At 40.3% G+C, this 17,975-nt stretch overlaps 1 protein-coding gene across 22 annotated transcripts in view; it reads left to right on the forward strand.

The window, feature by feature from the left end:
* Positions 1-17,975, forward strand: part of LOC126399070 (adhesion G protein-coupled receptor F5-like) — a 155,030-nt gene that overhangs the window by 22,395 nt on the left and 114,660 nt on the right. For 21 of the 22 annotated variants that reach the window (XM_050058837.1, XM_050058840.1, XM_050058823.1 and 18 more), the window contains exons 3-7: positions 5,105-5,208; positions 5,303-5,354; positions 7,561-7,713; positions 7,801-7,965; positions 14,561-14,713. In XM_050058837.1, coding sequence (XP_049914794.1) covers positions 5,107-5,208; positions 5,303-5,354; positions 7,561-7,713; positions 7,801-7,965; positions 14,561-14,713 — 625 coding nt within the window. In that variant the 5' untranslated portion in view covers positions 5,105-5,106. The remainder of the gene's footprint in view (positions 1-5,104; positions 5,209-5,302; positions 5,355-7,560; positions 7,714-7,800; positions 7,966-14,560; positions 14,714-17,975) is intronic. The other variant, XM_050058838.1, reaches the window with a different exon arrangement.

A 17,975-nucleotide genomic window follows, 5' to 3' on the forward strand; every position in this document is an offset into this window, starting at 1 on the left:
GTTTGTGGGGGGGGGGGGGGGGGGGGGTGGCTTGACTGTCATGACATGTCAGCTTCATTAAAAGTATAGCTGCAAATTAAAAGCAACAATAGATGTAAAAACACACAGAGACAATACATCTGAACATTTATACCTCCGACCGAGGCAGTGGCTGAAAATTATACATTTTGATACATACAGGTATACATATTGCAAAACTCTGTAAAAGTACACCAAAGCATACATTTTCGTTTCCAAATATTTATTTGAAAACAGACCATTCATACGGTCAATAAAAAAACATTTTGTTAATAATAAAAAACGAATGTAATCTCAACAGTGACATTGTAATTGACATGAGACATTGGAGAGGTTGTCAGTCCTATTCTATAGTCTGTAATACTTTTTTTATTTTATCATAACTTCTCGGAAATTACTCAAAAATGCATTCATTGTGTGCTTCTGAGCACACGGGCAGCATAAAAAATTAAGTTACATATGATGGTCTGGCAGATCGTTGCGGCGCTTGGAGGCAGTTGACAGTGACAGTTTTTTCAGCAGCCATTTTTCTTCCTACCAATAAGCTATGGTTGAGGCAGCTCCAGCTCCAACTCCGCTCACATGGTCTGACTCAGGCATCAGAGCCTCTGAGCTACAGCGATAGATGCATCGGCGCTGTCTGTGGTGCTTTACACTAGGACCGCCAGGATTACAGTGCCCCTTCAAGTGCCGCAGTCCCGCCGGCTGGCGCGGTCACTGTTGAGATTACATTCGTTTTTTATTATTAACAAAAAAATTTTTATTGACAGTATGAATGGTTTTGTTTTGAAATAAATATTTGGAAACGAAAATGTATGCTTTGGTGTACTTTTACAGAGTTTTGCAATATGTATATAGCCTACCTGTATGTATCAAAATGTATAATTTCGGTCGGAGGTATAAATGCTCAGAAGTCTAGTGTGTTTCATTTTTGTAACTTAAAGGCTTCAGAAAACATACAAGACACATTTTTAGGAAAAGTCATAGGAAGAGAAGCTTGTAGGTTTTATCTAAACAGAGTTATTTACATTATAAAAACCGTTGTGGCGGTTCTAGGACAAGTGCACTTACATTGATCACTTTAATAAAATAAAACGAGAAATTGGAGAAGATTGAAAAAAATGTTAAAATTAAATTAGGGAACTGATCATAGATGCATTGTGTCTGTGTGTTTTTACATCTATTGTTGCTTTTAATTTGCAGCTATACTTTTAATGAAGCTGACATGTCATGACAGTCAAGCACCCCCCCGGGATTATGGCAGCCAATCAGCGTTGAGCTGCAAGCGACAGGACCCAGCGAAATACCGCTCCAGATGAGATTTCTAATCTCAAGCAACGAGCGAAAAATGGTTCTGTCGCTCTGTCGCTGTCGCTCGGAGCCCGAGCAATTTTTCTCCTGGGCGAATATACGCTCAATCGTCCGTTTGCATTGACTTTGTATGTAAACTCGTCGCTAGCGAAAAAAAAAAAACAGGTCCGGTGTGAACACACCTTAACAGACTAGACCTATATTAGCCTAATTAGGGGCTGGTCCAAGGCAAGCCTGAGCTAGCCCTATCTCTAAGCTTTATCAAAAAGGAAGGTCTTCAAGATAGTCTTGAATGTGGAGATGGTGACTGCCTCCGGGAGTAAGACAGGAAGATTGTTCCATAGAAGGGGAGCCTCATAGCTGACGGCTCTGGCTCCCATTCTACTTTGGGGGACTTCAGGAACCACAAGTAAACCTTGCATTCTCAGAGTGCAGTGCTTTGGTGGGATAATAGGGTACTATGAGCTAGTGCTGCACGATTTGATAAAAATGTGCGATTGCGATTATGGTGGACAATATCGGGATTTGTGATTGCAATTACAATATAATTACTAGGGTTGGGAACGATTAACCGATACGACCGGATATCCGGTTTGACAAGCGAGAGATACGGCTGCGTTGGTAGCAGCCTCCTCAATCGGGTCGGTGGATCGGGTATCGCGAGACTAGCAATCGGTTGACTGGCTTTAACAGTTTGCATCTCTAAAACAATGCGAGAGCCGGCAGCATGCTCCATAGCAGGCATTACTGACAACGATAATGGATGTAAACATCAGCGCCAGCTTGACCGGTGGAGCTGAGGAACAGAAGCTAATGCTGGTTGGATAAACCAGGGAGCAGCCAAGCCGCAGCAGAAACTAAAGGCGAATCCTGCCAGTTGTGGGTTGAACGGGGGTCACAGACACAGACAGAAATACATATTCCTGTGAAATACGGAGGCCATAGTGCTCTGTGGCGGCGACCGAGAAGCCCGGCTCCAGGTCCAAGAAGTCTTCGTCGGTGTCATGACTGCCCAAAAATACCTGAACAGCCAAGCTGTGGCAGCACCAGCACACAGGTATGTGACGTGTCAGAGGAGAAACGAGCCGTTCACATTTCCACAAACCTCACCGCACTTTAGGGACTGTTCTTTACTTGTCAGGGGAGGAGAGTGGCTGGTTGATTTTGATTTTATTTATTTATTTTATTTTGATCCCCCCTATGTTAATCACTTATTGATGCTGTTTTTGAAGTATGGATAAGTCAATAAGTAATTTATTCCATTGAAATATCATTGATGTATTATAGAAAAGTGATTTATCTTTTTATAAATGACAAACACAGAGTACAGCAAACACAGAGAAATAGTCTGACATGCTGTCAGTGATAAGCTGCCCCTACATTGCATGTTATTATTTTATTCTGCTTTATGTTTATATTGTACAGCGTTTTGATAAACTTTATTCCAGACTCAAGTCCATATAAGATACATACAAAAACACAGACAACGTGTGATTTTGTGGTTGTTTGTCTTTTTATTTTATTTTTGCCAGTGCCATACAGCAACAATGCTTGGGGATGTGGTCTTTTACAATTTTGAAAATACTGTAAGAATGTCACTTTTATAGAATTGGCTTCTTTATTTTATAATATATGATTAATGTCTACATCAACAAATGTTAACCATAGAATCGTATCGAATCGTAACGTGCCTACACTGTATCGAATCGTATCAAATCGTCCTGTATTAAAAATATGTCGTTTTTGAATCGTATCGTAACCCGTGTATCTAGACACGTATCGAATTGTCTATCACAGAGAGATTCCCAACCCTAATAATTACAATATACAATATAATAAATAAATGGTATCATGAGTCTTTTTGCTTGATGCAGTGTTTCCCCTACATTATATGAGGGGGGCACTGACCTGAACTGACATAGTTATTGTTACGGACAGACAGTGTGTCAATGACCATCAACAGACTGAGCACAGTCAGACACACTACTCACACAGCAGCGCAGCACGGAACTGTACACACAGCGGAGCGAGCCTGTGTTGCGTTCAGGCGTTGTCACGTAAATGACAAATTCCAGCATGCCATAGCACAACACATCAGCATGTCAAGTGGGCCAAAACCGACCAAAATTGTTCAATTTTTCATTTGTTATGGAGTCCATGATGTCCCTGTGACACTTACAAATGTTTGATTATCTGTGCTTGGATGTTGTTTTATGAGGCTCTGGTGGCTTTCAGTTGTCTCTTTGTCTTTAACTTTACACGGCTCGGCTTTCTCTCGCATGCACTCTTCCTACTTTTCCCTGTGCTGTCTCAGGTGTTGTTATAGATTGGTCGTGTTGCAGCGGGATGTGGTGACTTTAACTTTTAAACTTTTACACAGCACGTCTTTCAGGTACGGCGACGTTGGACAGAAAGAAGTGCTGTGTAAAAGTTTAAAAGTTAAAGTCGCCACGTCCCGTCTCAAGTGCTGATATAGATTGGTTGTGTTGCCGCGGGACGTGGCGACTTTAACTTTTACACTTACACAGCACGTCTTTCTGTTCAACGTCGCCGTACCTGAATCCAAAGTATCGCCATGTAGCCTAATAGAAGTTGCGTTTTTTTAGCCACCAACTCAGCCTGTTCATGGTCGTGCTCATGCTCTTCTTCAGCGTCTGTGTTGGTCACTGCTGCACGCCGGCTGCACGCACCAGGATAGCTTGTGGGCATGAGGTCAACAAACTCCACACACTACAGGAGAGGCAGTCAAGTTCACAGGCACACACGTTAACATTTATTTACATTAAATCGCAAATCGCAGCCTTTTATGCGATTATGTAATCGCACAGCCTGACATTGACATCGCAATTGCGATTGCGATTGCGATTAGATTAATCGTGCAGCACTACTATGAGCTCACTAAGATATGACAGAGCTTTGTAAATAAGGAAAATAATTTTAAATTCAGGATTCTGGATTTTTGAGTGAGCCAGCGCAAGCTAAAACAGGAGAAACATGATCTATTTTCTTAGTTTTTGTCAGTATGAATGCCGCCACATTCTGGATCAGCTGGAGAGTTTTAAAGTCTTGCTCTAGCAAACTGCTAATCAGTAATTGCAGTAATCCATCCTCGAGGTAACAAATGCATGGACCAATGTTTCTGCGTCATTTGTTCATCTCAAATATTTTATTTACATCTTTATTATTTACTTTAGACACTGACACAAACAATAGAAAGCAATACTAGAATATCATATTATTATACAACACTATATGAATATTGTATTATCACGACATGACATGACATGACATGACATGACATGACATGACATGACATGACTGTATTGTGTTATATTGTATTGGTTATATCATATTGGTGGTTAAAACAAATGCCTGAAGGATGCATATATAATTCCTATCTAACTTGTTTGTGAATGTAAAGTAGCTACCAGTAGCTTAGGCTGTATAGTAAGTGACCTTAGACAGTATGGCTGATGCTGCTTGGGTTCAGCACGATCCCACTAGTTGTCTCAGATTTGCATCAAAACCTTTCATTGAACAAGTGTAGCAACTGTCACCATTTCACATCACTGCTTGTATGAATAGTTTTGATGTGAAATACTTTCAGGTGAGTATTTTGTATTTTGGTGTTGTTAATTTGTTCATGCGGGAAGTTCCACATCTCTGTCACTGAATAAAAATACAAACATTAGTCTGTGAAACAATGAAGCTGGATAAATTCACTAGGCTATATCATTTTTTTGTTTTTTCTGTTCCTCTCAACTATTCTCAAAAGGAATGGCAATATATAAGAATGGCTTGACCATCTGCGCCCTTCTAGTGACTCTCACTATTTTGGAAACAGGGAACTTCAATGATTCTTCAAGTCAGGTTTTACCGGTAGGTCCACTGTGTTTATGATACTGAACAGAAAATATGGGATCACAAGTTTTGTTAAATAACACAAAGCAATTCTTTAACCCTGTTTTCGCAGGTACACAATGAAGAAGAACCCTTTCTACCTCACACCAGGGAGAAAAGGAATGGTTTGTCTGATTAATAAATATTATCAAAAATGATACGAATTTTGGAAAATACACTTTTAGGCTTCCTAACTTAAAGTTAGATGAGAAGATTGATACGCTTTCTCATTTGTCTGTCTGAGAATACATTAGTTTAACATTACCTAATCAGGGGGAACAGTTACGCAGTCTTTTGTGTTGTTGTTGTTATGAGGTTGCTAAGCAACCAGCAATGTTTTCAGGAAGACATTGTTCCCAGCCAGGTTTTGACAGAGCGGCCAGACTGTGGAATTACAACTTCATGGTCCGTCATATATTGCCATGGAGCCCAAAAAGCCTTTTTTCACAGAATTACATTGTGAAAGAGATGACTGTAAATCAGTGGATACATTTTTTGAGCATCACAATCCTGGCAAAATTACTTGTTTTACTATCAGGATTTAATCCATTCAGTCCAATTACATTTAGAAAGTCTAGAAGTTAAAGTCTCTGGTGCGCTTGCTCTGTGGGCCCAAGCTATGGCTGGGAAGGTGAACTTTTTGGCTTCATAAGCGACTAAGCAACTTTTAATAGGAATGAAAGGGTATCTCCTCAAAGCTATATCCAGTTCTCTCAACATGTCCTTGTCCCAATTGTTAAATACTGCCACTTTGTCAGTGGCCATACACATCAAAATATGGTGTGTTAGCAGTGTTTAGAGGATATCTTTCAAAATGTATTCTACTACAGATCATTGAACACATTCCATTAGATTACTCAAACTAAGTAACTCCCTCTAAATACTGTGTCCTGTCTGTGCGTCTCACCTGCCACTGTGGTGTGGCAAGTGCACTTCACACACTTTTTTAAAAATCTGTTTATGGGAAATGTGTGCCTCATGATTTCACATGGTGTCCTAACAGCAAGCAAGCATGGCTTTCTGTCCACACTGAATCTGTTAAATATGCACTTCTGTTACGTCATGGATACAAACCATGTAGCCATCAGCTGTATGCTCGATGGGAGACGTAACCACTGTTAAGAAACTGTCCTGCACAAATTACATTAATATAGCCAACAGCATGCTGCATGTTATTAACAATTTACATTACCAGGAACTTTCAGCTCCCTGGTGGTCTCTGTCGTCAGCTGTAACCTTTAGGTTTTTGCAGTTAAATGTGGAGGTGTTGTTCAACTCCATAAATCAGCTCTTTTTCGTCCATTGCAAAGCTTTAAATACAAGTGATGGGAATAAATAAAAACAGGGTGCCTCACAAAAGTTTAACTCACAATGGCAGTGCTGCATTATTCCAGGCCAGTTGTAACAATGCGATAGAAAGCAATGCAATCAATCTGACACTTGCTCACGCTGCATTCAGTTAAGATACAGTGTTTCAAAATCAAAACAAATAAAGTAATCCCTTCAGGTTATGTATTTTTAAAGACAGTAACTGTAGTCCCAGTAACCACAATTTTAACTGTAATGAATACAGATACTCTTATTCATATTTTAAATACGTAACTCTGTTACGTACTCGTATTCTGTTACTCCCCAGCCCAGCACGTTAGGTACCCTCCTGCATCAGTTTTGGATGTTCAGGGATGACGTGTCAGTTTACACCCGTTATATGCACTGTGTCTTTTTTGCAATACACCTCTATTTTCACAGGAAATGTACAGTCTTAAGTCTTAAGTTTATCATCTTAGATTTAGGCAATGAAAGCACATGCTCCTGATTGAAAGTGCAGAGTTCGTTGGACCTATCCAACAAACTCTACTGTCCACTACTACTGAAAATCTGTTTATGGGAAATGTGTGCCTCATGATGGCCAGCGTCCACTACTGCCTGCCCTATACAATCTTTCTCACTCTTTATATGTGACAGTAATTGCTGACAGCATTACAAACAGCTGCTGACTGGTGTGTTTCATACTGCTGTGAAGGGTGCCTCTCCTTTTTGTATTTTGTATGGACATAACAAATGCTATACTACATGTTAATTAGAGAGTTTTAGAGGTATTGGTAGGTGGATTTTTCCCCTTTTCTTATGCTAAGCTAGGCTAAGTGTCTCCTGGACGTAGTTAAAAATTAGTGTAAAGACATGAATGTGGTGTCAATCTTATTTAACTCAAAAACTGGAATTAGCAAATTTTCAAAATATCAGCCTATAAAAAGTTTTATACCTTGTATATCATGAATGCATGGTTGTCAAATATTTGCATACTTTTTTATCTAATTTCAATCTTCACAGTGCCTACAGGCCAATGGAATTACATCATTGATGTTGTAGTGAATGCCTCTAATGTAGAAACATTTGAGCAGATTCGGTCCTCATTGAATGCCACTAGTCTTCCCAATCAACTGGATAACAACACAAAGGTCTCTGACATTAGCATCACAACAGGTGAGAAACAATCTTCTTTGAACAATTTGATAATAAACATATTACCAAGTTTAATAGTATATAAATACAAACTTTCTCCTCTGACAGTGTGTTCCTCGACTGGAACTGGCTCCCTGTGCAGATGTGAGGAACATTTTGCTTGGCCATACAGCAGCTGTGTCACATATGGAGCCTGTGATCACTTATCCAGTGGCATCTGTAAATGCATCAATGTCATTCCAGCTGATGGCCAGTTCTGTCAGCCAATATCAGGTGATCAAGTCATAACTAATTATTAAATCTGGTTACAAGGGCATCCATTTCTTGTCATTGCTAACTGGCAGCATTGGCCAGATAAAAGGGGGGTAATAGTTATATTCTGTTTAGTTTAATTCAGTGCAAATCCATGCATGTTAGTTCAGTTACATAAACTGTGTTCAATCTCCACGGGTGAGCTAAAGTGGCTATAGCCCATATTTTTTATACAGTATTAACAGTGGATCATATGATGACTTGTATTTTGAAATGGTCATGCATTGTGATGAGCAAACAGATAATTAACACTAGACTCTGCTCTTCCTCTGAACTCTACAGAGCCTTTTCATCTCTTTTAGCTTATTTTTTTCAGGCCCACAACTTTACCATTTTGGCTCAGTTTCACTGCTCTCATCTGTGTCATTTCCAGATGCACAAGGCTGCTGTTTCTTGTCAAAACATATATACTACATATCACTACTAAACCCACTGTGCACTTCCTGGCCAGCACCAAATAGGAGATAGACTATATACTAGCTGGCAAACAAAGCGAAGCATTTAGCAGTTATACTGTATAGAGATAAAGGCACAGATATATTTTTCAGGAGATGACTGAAACCAAAACAGAGCTAAAAGTAGAGTGAGTATTAGACTAATATTCATTCTTAGATTCATTTGCTTGTCAGCAAACAGTAAAACTGTTTGCTGACAAGTTCGCCTCAACTTTTATCAAGTTGATATGGTGAAGCTGATATGTAAAAAAAAAACTGTAAGTCTTGTGTTGGTCTTGACAGTTCATCTCCAAAGCTGGTTTCCACTGCCCCCAAGTGGTATATGATAATGATTGCAGCTCTAAAAATACTAAACACAAATATCTATTAAGCACAAGACACAAAAGTACAAATAAATATAAGAAAATTATATAAACATATAAATAGATGTTAATGTGGAGACTTACATTACCCTGCACAGGAGGCCCAAGAGTACAGAACTACTGTAATCAAAAATAAATTAATAATAGATAAATATATGATGAATGAAGTTCCTGGCCAAAGACCTCAGCAGAAATTGAATGACTCTTTAAAGTAATTTTGCCATTTCACAACATATGTCCCTGTCCATAGCTTTAAGAAATATCAAATGCATGTATTGCAATTTTAATAGCGCCGGGTATCTAAAATCACACACTAGGGCAGCATTATATCAGTGGAGCAGTTGATCGACATGTCTCCTCCAGATGAGATAATCACTGGTTTCACCTGTATATGACAGGGAACCTGTTGCAGCCACTTTGCACCTTTGGTATAGTCCAGTGCGAGAACCTTGTATCCAACTGTGAATGTCCGCAACTCTGCTTTTGCTCATCGTTTCACTTGAGCTCTCTGTTGACGGTGCACCACCTCTCCTGTCTTTTGAGGTGTCAGGAGGTCAAGTCAAGTGTGCAGTTGTCTCTTGAGCATAGCTGAAGCAACACATTTGTCTTAGCATGAGGTGTGTTTCTATACAACAGGAAAGCACTGAGACGTCGGTTAAGGGACTGTGTGCCTTGAGAGGACTTGAGAGCTTGCTTCACTGTGTGTACAAATCTTTAGGCGAGCCCATATGTAGCTGGGTGATATGGTGCAGACTTGATGTGCCAAATACCCTTCTCTTCCATGAATGTTTTGAACTCTTCAGACACTAGCTGTGGACTGTTATCACTGTTGGGGTAGGCCGAAATGACTGGAGATAGACCTTAGCTCTTCAATAGTTTGCTCTGAAGACGTGCTCTTCATAACAGCAACTTCTGGCCATTTGCTATGGGCGTGGACGACCACCACCAAGAGCATGTGATTCTCCAGCAGTCCAGCAAAATCTATGTGAATTCTTTGCCATGGTTCTTCAGGCCAGTACCAAGGATGAAATGGAGCCAACTGTGGGACATTTCTCAATTTCTGGCAGGCAGAACATGACTTTACTTTTTCCTCAATAGCTGCATCTAGGCCAGGCCACCAGATATAGCTACATGCAATTTTTTTCATTGCACCACACCGCAGTGCCCAGTGTGTAGCTCAGCAAGCAATTCCTCTCTTACGGGCGGTGGAATAATGACATGATAACCCCACAATAGGCATCCTGACTGGACTGAAAGCCCATCTCTCCTCAACAGGTAAGGCTTCAAACTTGGTGTCATCTCCAGCCAAACCTGAAAAAAAGTCATCAATAAGGGGTAGTGGATACTGTTCTGCAGTCAAGACAGGGTTCACAGTGACTTTGAAACCACCACAGATTCTTGGCGTTCGACCCTTTTCATGGCGGGAACAATCGGTGTTGCTCCGTCACTTGTGCTCACTTGTGCTCCCCTCTCCACTCCACTTCTTCTGACTGTTGTGATCCACTGTCACATCCATGACTCCTCACAGTGGAACAGGCTCACCTGTGTATGTCCTTAACTTCAACTTTGTTTTCCTAAGAGTAAAACTCTTCTCTCTGTGCTGTTTGAGTGTCTGTGTCTGAGTCTTTTTAGTTGTACAGGCATGTTCAATATGACCCTTCTTTCCGCAGTTTCTACAGTCTAAGGGCTCTAGTTTCGCAGACTGGGCGAAGCGGGGGCGCAGCGCACCTGTGCTTCGCCAACTGGGTGTGGCCAGGCGGATTTTGCAAGTTTGGCACACCGTGCGCGCTGGCACAGCTACTCGTCTATCCCACCTCCGTTCCTCCTACCTGCGCAAGTCGGAAAGAGGGAGGAGAGAAGGCGTGGAGTGGGTTTTACACACATCACACCAATCAAATGAGCCCCTCTCCTTGCCCTTAAATGCGCCGCGCGAAGGCGTAATGAGAGTTTACTCAATTCGCCATGGCAGAAGAGAGCAGCAGCGTCAGACAGCCAAACTTCTCCCAGGAGGAAACTGATGTTTTGGACCGGGAGGTCCAAGCTTGCAGTGTCCGAATATACGGAACTGCAAGCAGACCTCCACGGGCTGATGATGCAAAGGTAGCCTGGGAGGAGGTCACCACAATTGTAAATCAATGTTGCATTTCTCTCGTGCGCGCGTGCACTCTCTTTTTCTCTCTTGCAGTCTCACTCTGTTTCTTTTCTTTTGGCTTTTCTAAGATGACAGATGCTGAATATATACTCCCTGTCTGATGCTGTGGCTGTTTGTGGTTGGCTGAGAGGGATGTGAGCTCATTAGTTTTGTTAATCAAATCAGGTTGGGTTTCCATTACGCATGCCAAACGGTGCCAATCCCCTTTGATCTGACATCAGATGTGACGGGACAGTAAATATAGAGATACATTTATGTGCTGATTGCAGATAGTTGCATTGAATAGTGTTTTTTTTGGGTATTTATTGCATTATTAATGTGCCTGATATTCTGTAAACCTGTCTGTGAGGTTTTGGTGACGTGTGCGCACTGTCCGCTGGTCAGCCAAACTTCGGCTTACACCGGCTGTGCTCCCCCTGCGCTGACAGTAGACGTGGTTTCAGCTGGCGAGCTTTTGGCGCACCTTCGACGGAGCCTTTTGGCATGAAACTGTCACTGCGCCAAGCTGGATCTGTCGATACCTGCTCGAAACTAGCTCTGCGTGGGGTTCGCCACCCTGCGCCACCCTGTGCTGCGCTGGCAAACTAGAGCCCCATGTCTTTACACCAACACCCTTGTGCCAGGTGCCCTGTTTTCCCACAACAGTAGCATGGCTTGTCAGCTGCTGTATTGTTTTTGGCAGCCATTTCCATCAACGTTCTAATCTCTTTGGCTTTCTCCAGTCTCAAATTAGCCTCAGTAAATTGTTGTTTATGAATAGCCTTGTTGCCTAGACCACACATCAATCTGTCATGTATGGTGTCATTTAGTGCAAGTCCAAATTCACAGGGTTCAGATAACCGTTTCACTAACCAACACAAAATATGAAACAGATTCCTTCTTTTCCACGTTCCTTTTATGAAATTGGATCCTCTCTGCAATAACCAGTGAGAGAATAGTGCTCTCTTAATATTTTTACTATTTCATCATAGGACTTATCTCCAGGCTTGTCACATTGCACAAGGCTACAAGTAGGTTGACTGTTTTTTCCATACATAACACTTAAAAATGTCAGCACAAGCACATCCTCTTTAATCTTGTTAGCAAGGACAAAACACTTAAATCTCTTAGTGTATGAGCTCCACTGTTCTGTGTTTTCCCTTGAATAGTCCTATGTTTCCAATGAGTGCTGCCATTTTTGTTATATCCCACCGGCTTCAACAATTAGTCTTATCCCTTCACTTATGTGCACTGCCAGTTAGTTCTTTTCCTTGTTTTATTTGACTTACTCATCTTTTGTTATTTACAGTTCCAACACACTCCTTGCTTTCATAGTTCCAGTCTCTTATCCACTGCAGAGATTCCTCTTACCTCCTGCAGCAGCACAGTCCTCCGTGCCGGCCTGGCTCTGGTCACGCAGTGGCAACCAGCGTACACTGCAGCTCAGTTAGCCGAGAGCTAGCATTACACATCCTTGAAAAACTTGCAAACTCACACATCCTACCGAAACAACAAACACTACGTGAGGATGCATCTCCTTGTCACCAGTTTTGTTGTTTAGTCCACTTATTTTGGATTACAACCAATAATGAGGAAACAGGAGACAAAGTAGAACTTGCCAGCAGGCATGTATTCAGTATTTCCATCAGAGCAGGACAACGTACCAGTTACTACACATAAAACTGGAGGGAGAAACGCTATCTCTGAAGGAACAAACGTGTACTGTCAACAGTTATTACTCACCTATGAACCGTAACTATAATCCACGTATAGGCCAACAAAAATGCCGCTCATACAATCTTCATACACTCTCAAAGGACCAGACAGAAATTTAATTTACTGTGAGTAGTTATGTAGGTAGTAGATGCATGAAGATAAAGATGACCTATTTCTTCAGTATTTTAAGCAAGATTACTGTTTTTTTTGTTTTTTTTTAAATCTTTTACAGTTTCAAAATAAAAAAAATGTAAAGGGCTTGGGCAAAAGTTTGGGCATGTATGATCAGTACTTAGTAATGCCCCCTTTGGCAGGTATCACAGCTTCTAAATGCTTTTTGTAACCAGCTAAGAGTCTTCCAATTCTTGTTTGGGGGATTTTCACCCATTCTTGCTGCAGAAGGCTTCTAGTTTTGTGAGATTCTTGAGCCGTCTTGCATGTACTGCTCTTTTGAGGTATCTATCTTTGAGGTATCTATGCACAGATTTTCAGTGATGTTTAGGTTGGGGAATTGTGAAGGCTGTGGCAAAATCCTGAGCTTACGCCTCTTTAGGTAGTCCCTTGTGGATTTCAAGGTGTGTTTAGGATCGTTGTCCTGTTGTAGAAGCCATCCTCTCTTCATCTTTTTTGTCTGATAAAGCTTCCTGCAGGTCTTTTGCAGTCAAACAGGAGGTTTGATTTGCCTTTCCAGCAATACTATGAGCAGCTCACTTGGAAAGTTTTCTTGGTCTTCCAGATCTCAACTTGACCTGTTAACTGCATTTCTTAATAACATTACAAACTCAGGAAACAGCTACCTTCTAACAATTTGCTGTGTTCTTATAGCCTTCTCCTGCTTTGTAGGCATTAGTTATTTTAGTTTTCAGACTGCTAGGCAGCTGTTTAGAAAAGCCCATGGCTGCTGTTTGTTGTGACAAGGTTTCAGGAGTCATAGTATTTACAAAGCTTTGACAATTGCATCACTTGGCCTTTCCTAACCAGCTTATTATGGTCTGAGACCCTGGTAAAAGTTGTCCGAGAGCTCAAATGATTTGGGGTGCCCAAACTTTTGCATGGTGCTTTATTCCTTTTTTTCACTTTGTACAAAAACTGTACAAAACTAAAATAATACTCCAATCTTGCTGAAAATGTTGCAAAGCATGTTTTATGTTTAACTAAATGTCTTTTGGAGATCAGTTTACCTTCTACTCACTTAACTAGTCACAGTGAACAAAATTTTGACCAGGTGTGCCCAAACTTTTGCATGCCACTCTATTTAGTCTAAACAAATACTAAAAATAGTCTAGACAGTAAGATCTTAAACAGACATTTATGTCTTTGTTGATTTATTTTTCACACATAATCACATATTCAGTACATTGTTTTACCCTCTTTTTTTGAAAAGTGCCTGATTGAAAAATTAGAAATTCTGTAAAATGTTTCTTTTCGGTGATATTGTCATCTACTTTGAATTTGGAACAGGTGAGGCGTTGTAATATGGTCTCATTGTGTTTTCCAGCTATTAAGTCCCAGCTATAGTCATTAGCAGCAACAAAAAACGTTTATTTCAGTGTGTTGAAACTTACATAACTCAATGACAGAAACAGTTACAGTGATTCTGACTGAGAGAAAAAAATACTTTTGTGTCAACTTTCAAATGAGATCATGCATGCACATGTAGTAAACATGGAACTTTCAGTTTACTTTGGGTATGCCTTGGATTGATGTTTTAGGTGAATTTAGATGAATTTGACAGGACCTTTCAAAGGACCATCAGCCTTCTCAGGAAACTGAAATCTAAATTTTACCTTAAACCAAGTTGTCTAAATTATTTGTGATCAAGCATCGATCCCGTTTCAATTGTATGTCCTGAAACCAAAAAGACCCTAAATCATGTTATATTTTTCTAACAGCACTGCTAGCTCAGGTTGAGTATGCAGTGGATGTGGAGCTGAATGTAGCAGATTTTGAAACAGTGGACTACCTTAGGAGTTTCCTGGACAATAGCAACGTTCCTCTGACCTTGGCTCCCACTGTGAATGTCACACAAGTTGACATCACCACAGGTAAGAATGGAGCTTCTTCTGATCAGTTGACCATAGATGATCATTTTGTGAATCAAGGCGCAGCGAATCGTGACCAATATTTAAATTAAAATGCATTTGCAGAAATGCTTTTTCATTTTAAGAATGTGGCTGCATTATTTGACTCATAAATAAAATTAGTCATCAATCATCCTATTTGCATTTTAATTTTCTTATTCAAGACTGCTCATTCTTTCATTTGAGATTTAATTTTCAAAATATGCCCCAGCAAATAGATACCAAAATTCAATTTGAAATGTAAAATTTGAAAATTAAAATGCATTTGCAGAAATGCGTTTTCATTTTAAGAATGTGGCTGCATTATTTGACTCATAAATAAAATGAATAATCAATCAACCTATTTGCATTTTCTTCTTCAAGACTGTGCATTTTATGCCATAATCAAAAAGAAAACAAAGAAGACATTGCTATTTAATTTTCGTGGTCTGCCCTGCAAAATAGTGCCCATAATTTGAAAATGATTTGGCAATCTGAGCGGCGCAGGAGAGTGACGTCAGGAGCTCTTCTTCAGCTCCGTGCTGACCATGGTGCTACCCATCTAATACGGTAGGGGGCGGTGTGCACATTTGATATACGGATGCATCACAGATCATGGTGCTTCCTGAGATTGTGCTTTCTAAACATCGTAATTTCCCAAAACTGAATAAATACCACACATTGCAACACAAAACTGCTTTGCTAGCTCAATCATGTTGTAACTAAGATATCTGCTGGAAAAAATATTTTTTTCATGGACTGTCCATTGAGTTATGGAGTTAATACGTCTGCTGACTTGACAGTCATTTAAGCTAGTAGCAGCTTGTAGGCTACTTGTACTTATAGTTTATACTTTGTAGATATCGTGATTTCCCAAAACTGAATAAATACCACACAGTCCAGCAACTTTTCAGGGGCGGACATGACTCCCCCTTCAGTAAAGCTGTACCCCCCTAGAATCATTTGAGACACAATTAAAAATTTTTGAACAATGCAGTAGTATTTATTGAAAGCACAATGTAAGCGGTGCTCATTATAATCGCGTAATAATGTGCTATTTAAATCTTAAAAGATTTAGTCCCCCCCTCCCATTCCTAGTAGTGGTATATCCCACACTCTTTCCAACGGGCGGGGCTGCTTGGCAGCAGTAGCAGCCTGTGGCTGGAACCGCTGCCCACATCGCAAATCGCAGGGTAAGATGTTCACTCACACAGACACAGTTTAACTTAGGCTACACATGTTACAACACATCCCATTTACTGTTACAACAAGCCCCAGGCCCAGGCTGATAATATAAACTGTCTGCAACATTTCTCCTGCATTGTTCAAAAGCCTACTCAATTACAAGTGCTGCTGAGCTAAAAGCTAATGATTAAGCTCAGAGTTTAGAGGAGGACAGGAGAGAAAGAATAGGGAGAGGACAGGACAAGAGCAGTCAGTTGCGGAGCAATGGGTACTGTCTGTAGGCTCTCCACCTGTCAGTGAGACAAACATGAATGACGTGCAGTCTAACTGACAAGGAGCGGTCATTACGCACGACTATTAAGCACGGTTGTGGCGGAGCGGCTCGTATGGGTACCTGTCTGTAGGCTCTCCACCTATCAGTGAGACAAACATGAAAGACGTGCAGACGAGGAGCGGTCATTACGCGCGACTATTACGCATGGTTGTGAGGTGCGCAGCGGCAGATCTCACAGCACACTGTTTATAAACCAGTTTACCAGTTTAATTGCAGGAAATGTTTAGTTTTAGTTTTAGTTTAGTTAGTATAGACATTCACTTTGCCTGTTGGAGAGACAGAGAGAAGATTAAAGCGTCAAATTGCGGTAAAAGATGCTGTATAAAAGACAGGCGACAATTTTTTTTCCTTGTCCCCCCCCGGGATTATTCTCTAAAATTTTACTGTTTATTGTCCCCCCCAACTATAAAATGGGATGTTCGCCCCTGCCTGTGACATTGACACGTTAAATAATTTTCATACATACAAAGCGGCCTTGGTTTGATTCTAACCCATAAAATATGGTTGTCAAATACTGAATCTGCTGCATCGTGAAATTAATAAATTATGCACAGCTAAGATTAACTGATATGATATGGAGTACCTATTGACATCAGTGTGTAATAAGCCTGGAGGCCATAGCTAACAAGCTGCAGTCAACAAAGACCCTTGTAAACTTGTATACGTTTCATAGATATATTTACACTACTATTAATTCAGCATGATCTTGATCATGATAGAAATTAAATTGCATCATGCCATCTTGCTGTTCTGCATTAAAAAATATCCATTGATCAAAGGAATTGTTGGACTGTATGTTTATCTATATTATCTATATATTTATCTAAATATTAGCACAATTTAATATCAATAAATCATTGCACACATAAGTAATCATCTTAAATATTTAGGCTAATATAATTTAGATCTGCCCTGTAAAAGTGTGTGTATAGCGCACTGAATGAGTGTTTTATGTGAAGATGTTATTACTGCTTGTCATAAGAAAACACAATGCGCTCACTTGTAAGTTCCTCTTCGCATCATTCAGTGCACTATACACACACTTTTACAGGGCAGATCTAAATTATATTAGGCAGCTTTGTATGTATGAAAATTATTTAACTTGTCAATGTCACAGGGTTTCCCCCTGAAAAGTTGCTGGACTGTGTGGTATTTATTCAGTTTTGGGAAATCACGATGTCTACAAAGTATAAACTATAAGTACAAGTAGCCTATAAGCTGCTACTAGCTTAAATGACTATCAAGTCAGCAGACGTATTAACTCCATAACTCAATGGACAGTCCATGAAAAAAATATTTTTTCCAGCAGATATCTTAGTTACAACATGATTGAGCTAGCAAAGCAGTTTTGTGTTGCTATGTGTGGTATTTATTCAGTTTTGGGAAATTACGATGGGCCATGATCTGTGATGCATCCATATATCAAATGTGCACACCGCCCCCTACCGTATTAGATGGGTAGCACCATGGTCAGCACAGAGCTGAAGAAGAGCGGCTACTGACGTCACTCTCCTGCGCCGCTCAGATTGCCAAATCATTTTCGAATTATGGGCACTATTTTGCAGGGCAGACCAATAGCAATGTCTTCTTTGTTTTCTTTTTGATTATGGCATAAAATGTGCAGTCTTGAAGAAGAAAATGCAAAGGCAAATAGGTTGATTGATTATTCATTTTATTTATGAGTCAAATAATGCAGCCACATTCTTAAAACGAAAAAGCATTTCTGCA

The sequence above is a fragment of the Epinephelus moara genome, chromosome 12, assembly GCF_006386435.1.
Source record: "Epinephelus moara isolate mb chromosome 12, YSFRI_EMoa_1.0, whole genome shotgun sequence".
NCBI classification, from domain to species: domain Eukaryota; kingdom Metazoa; phylum Chordata; class Actinopteri; order Perciformes; family Serranidae; genus Epinephelus; species Epinephelus moara.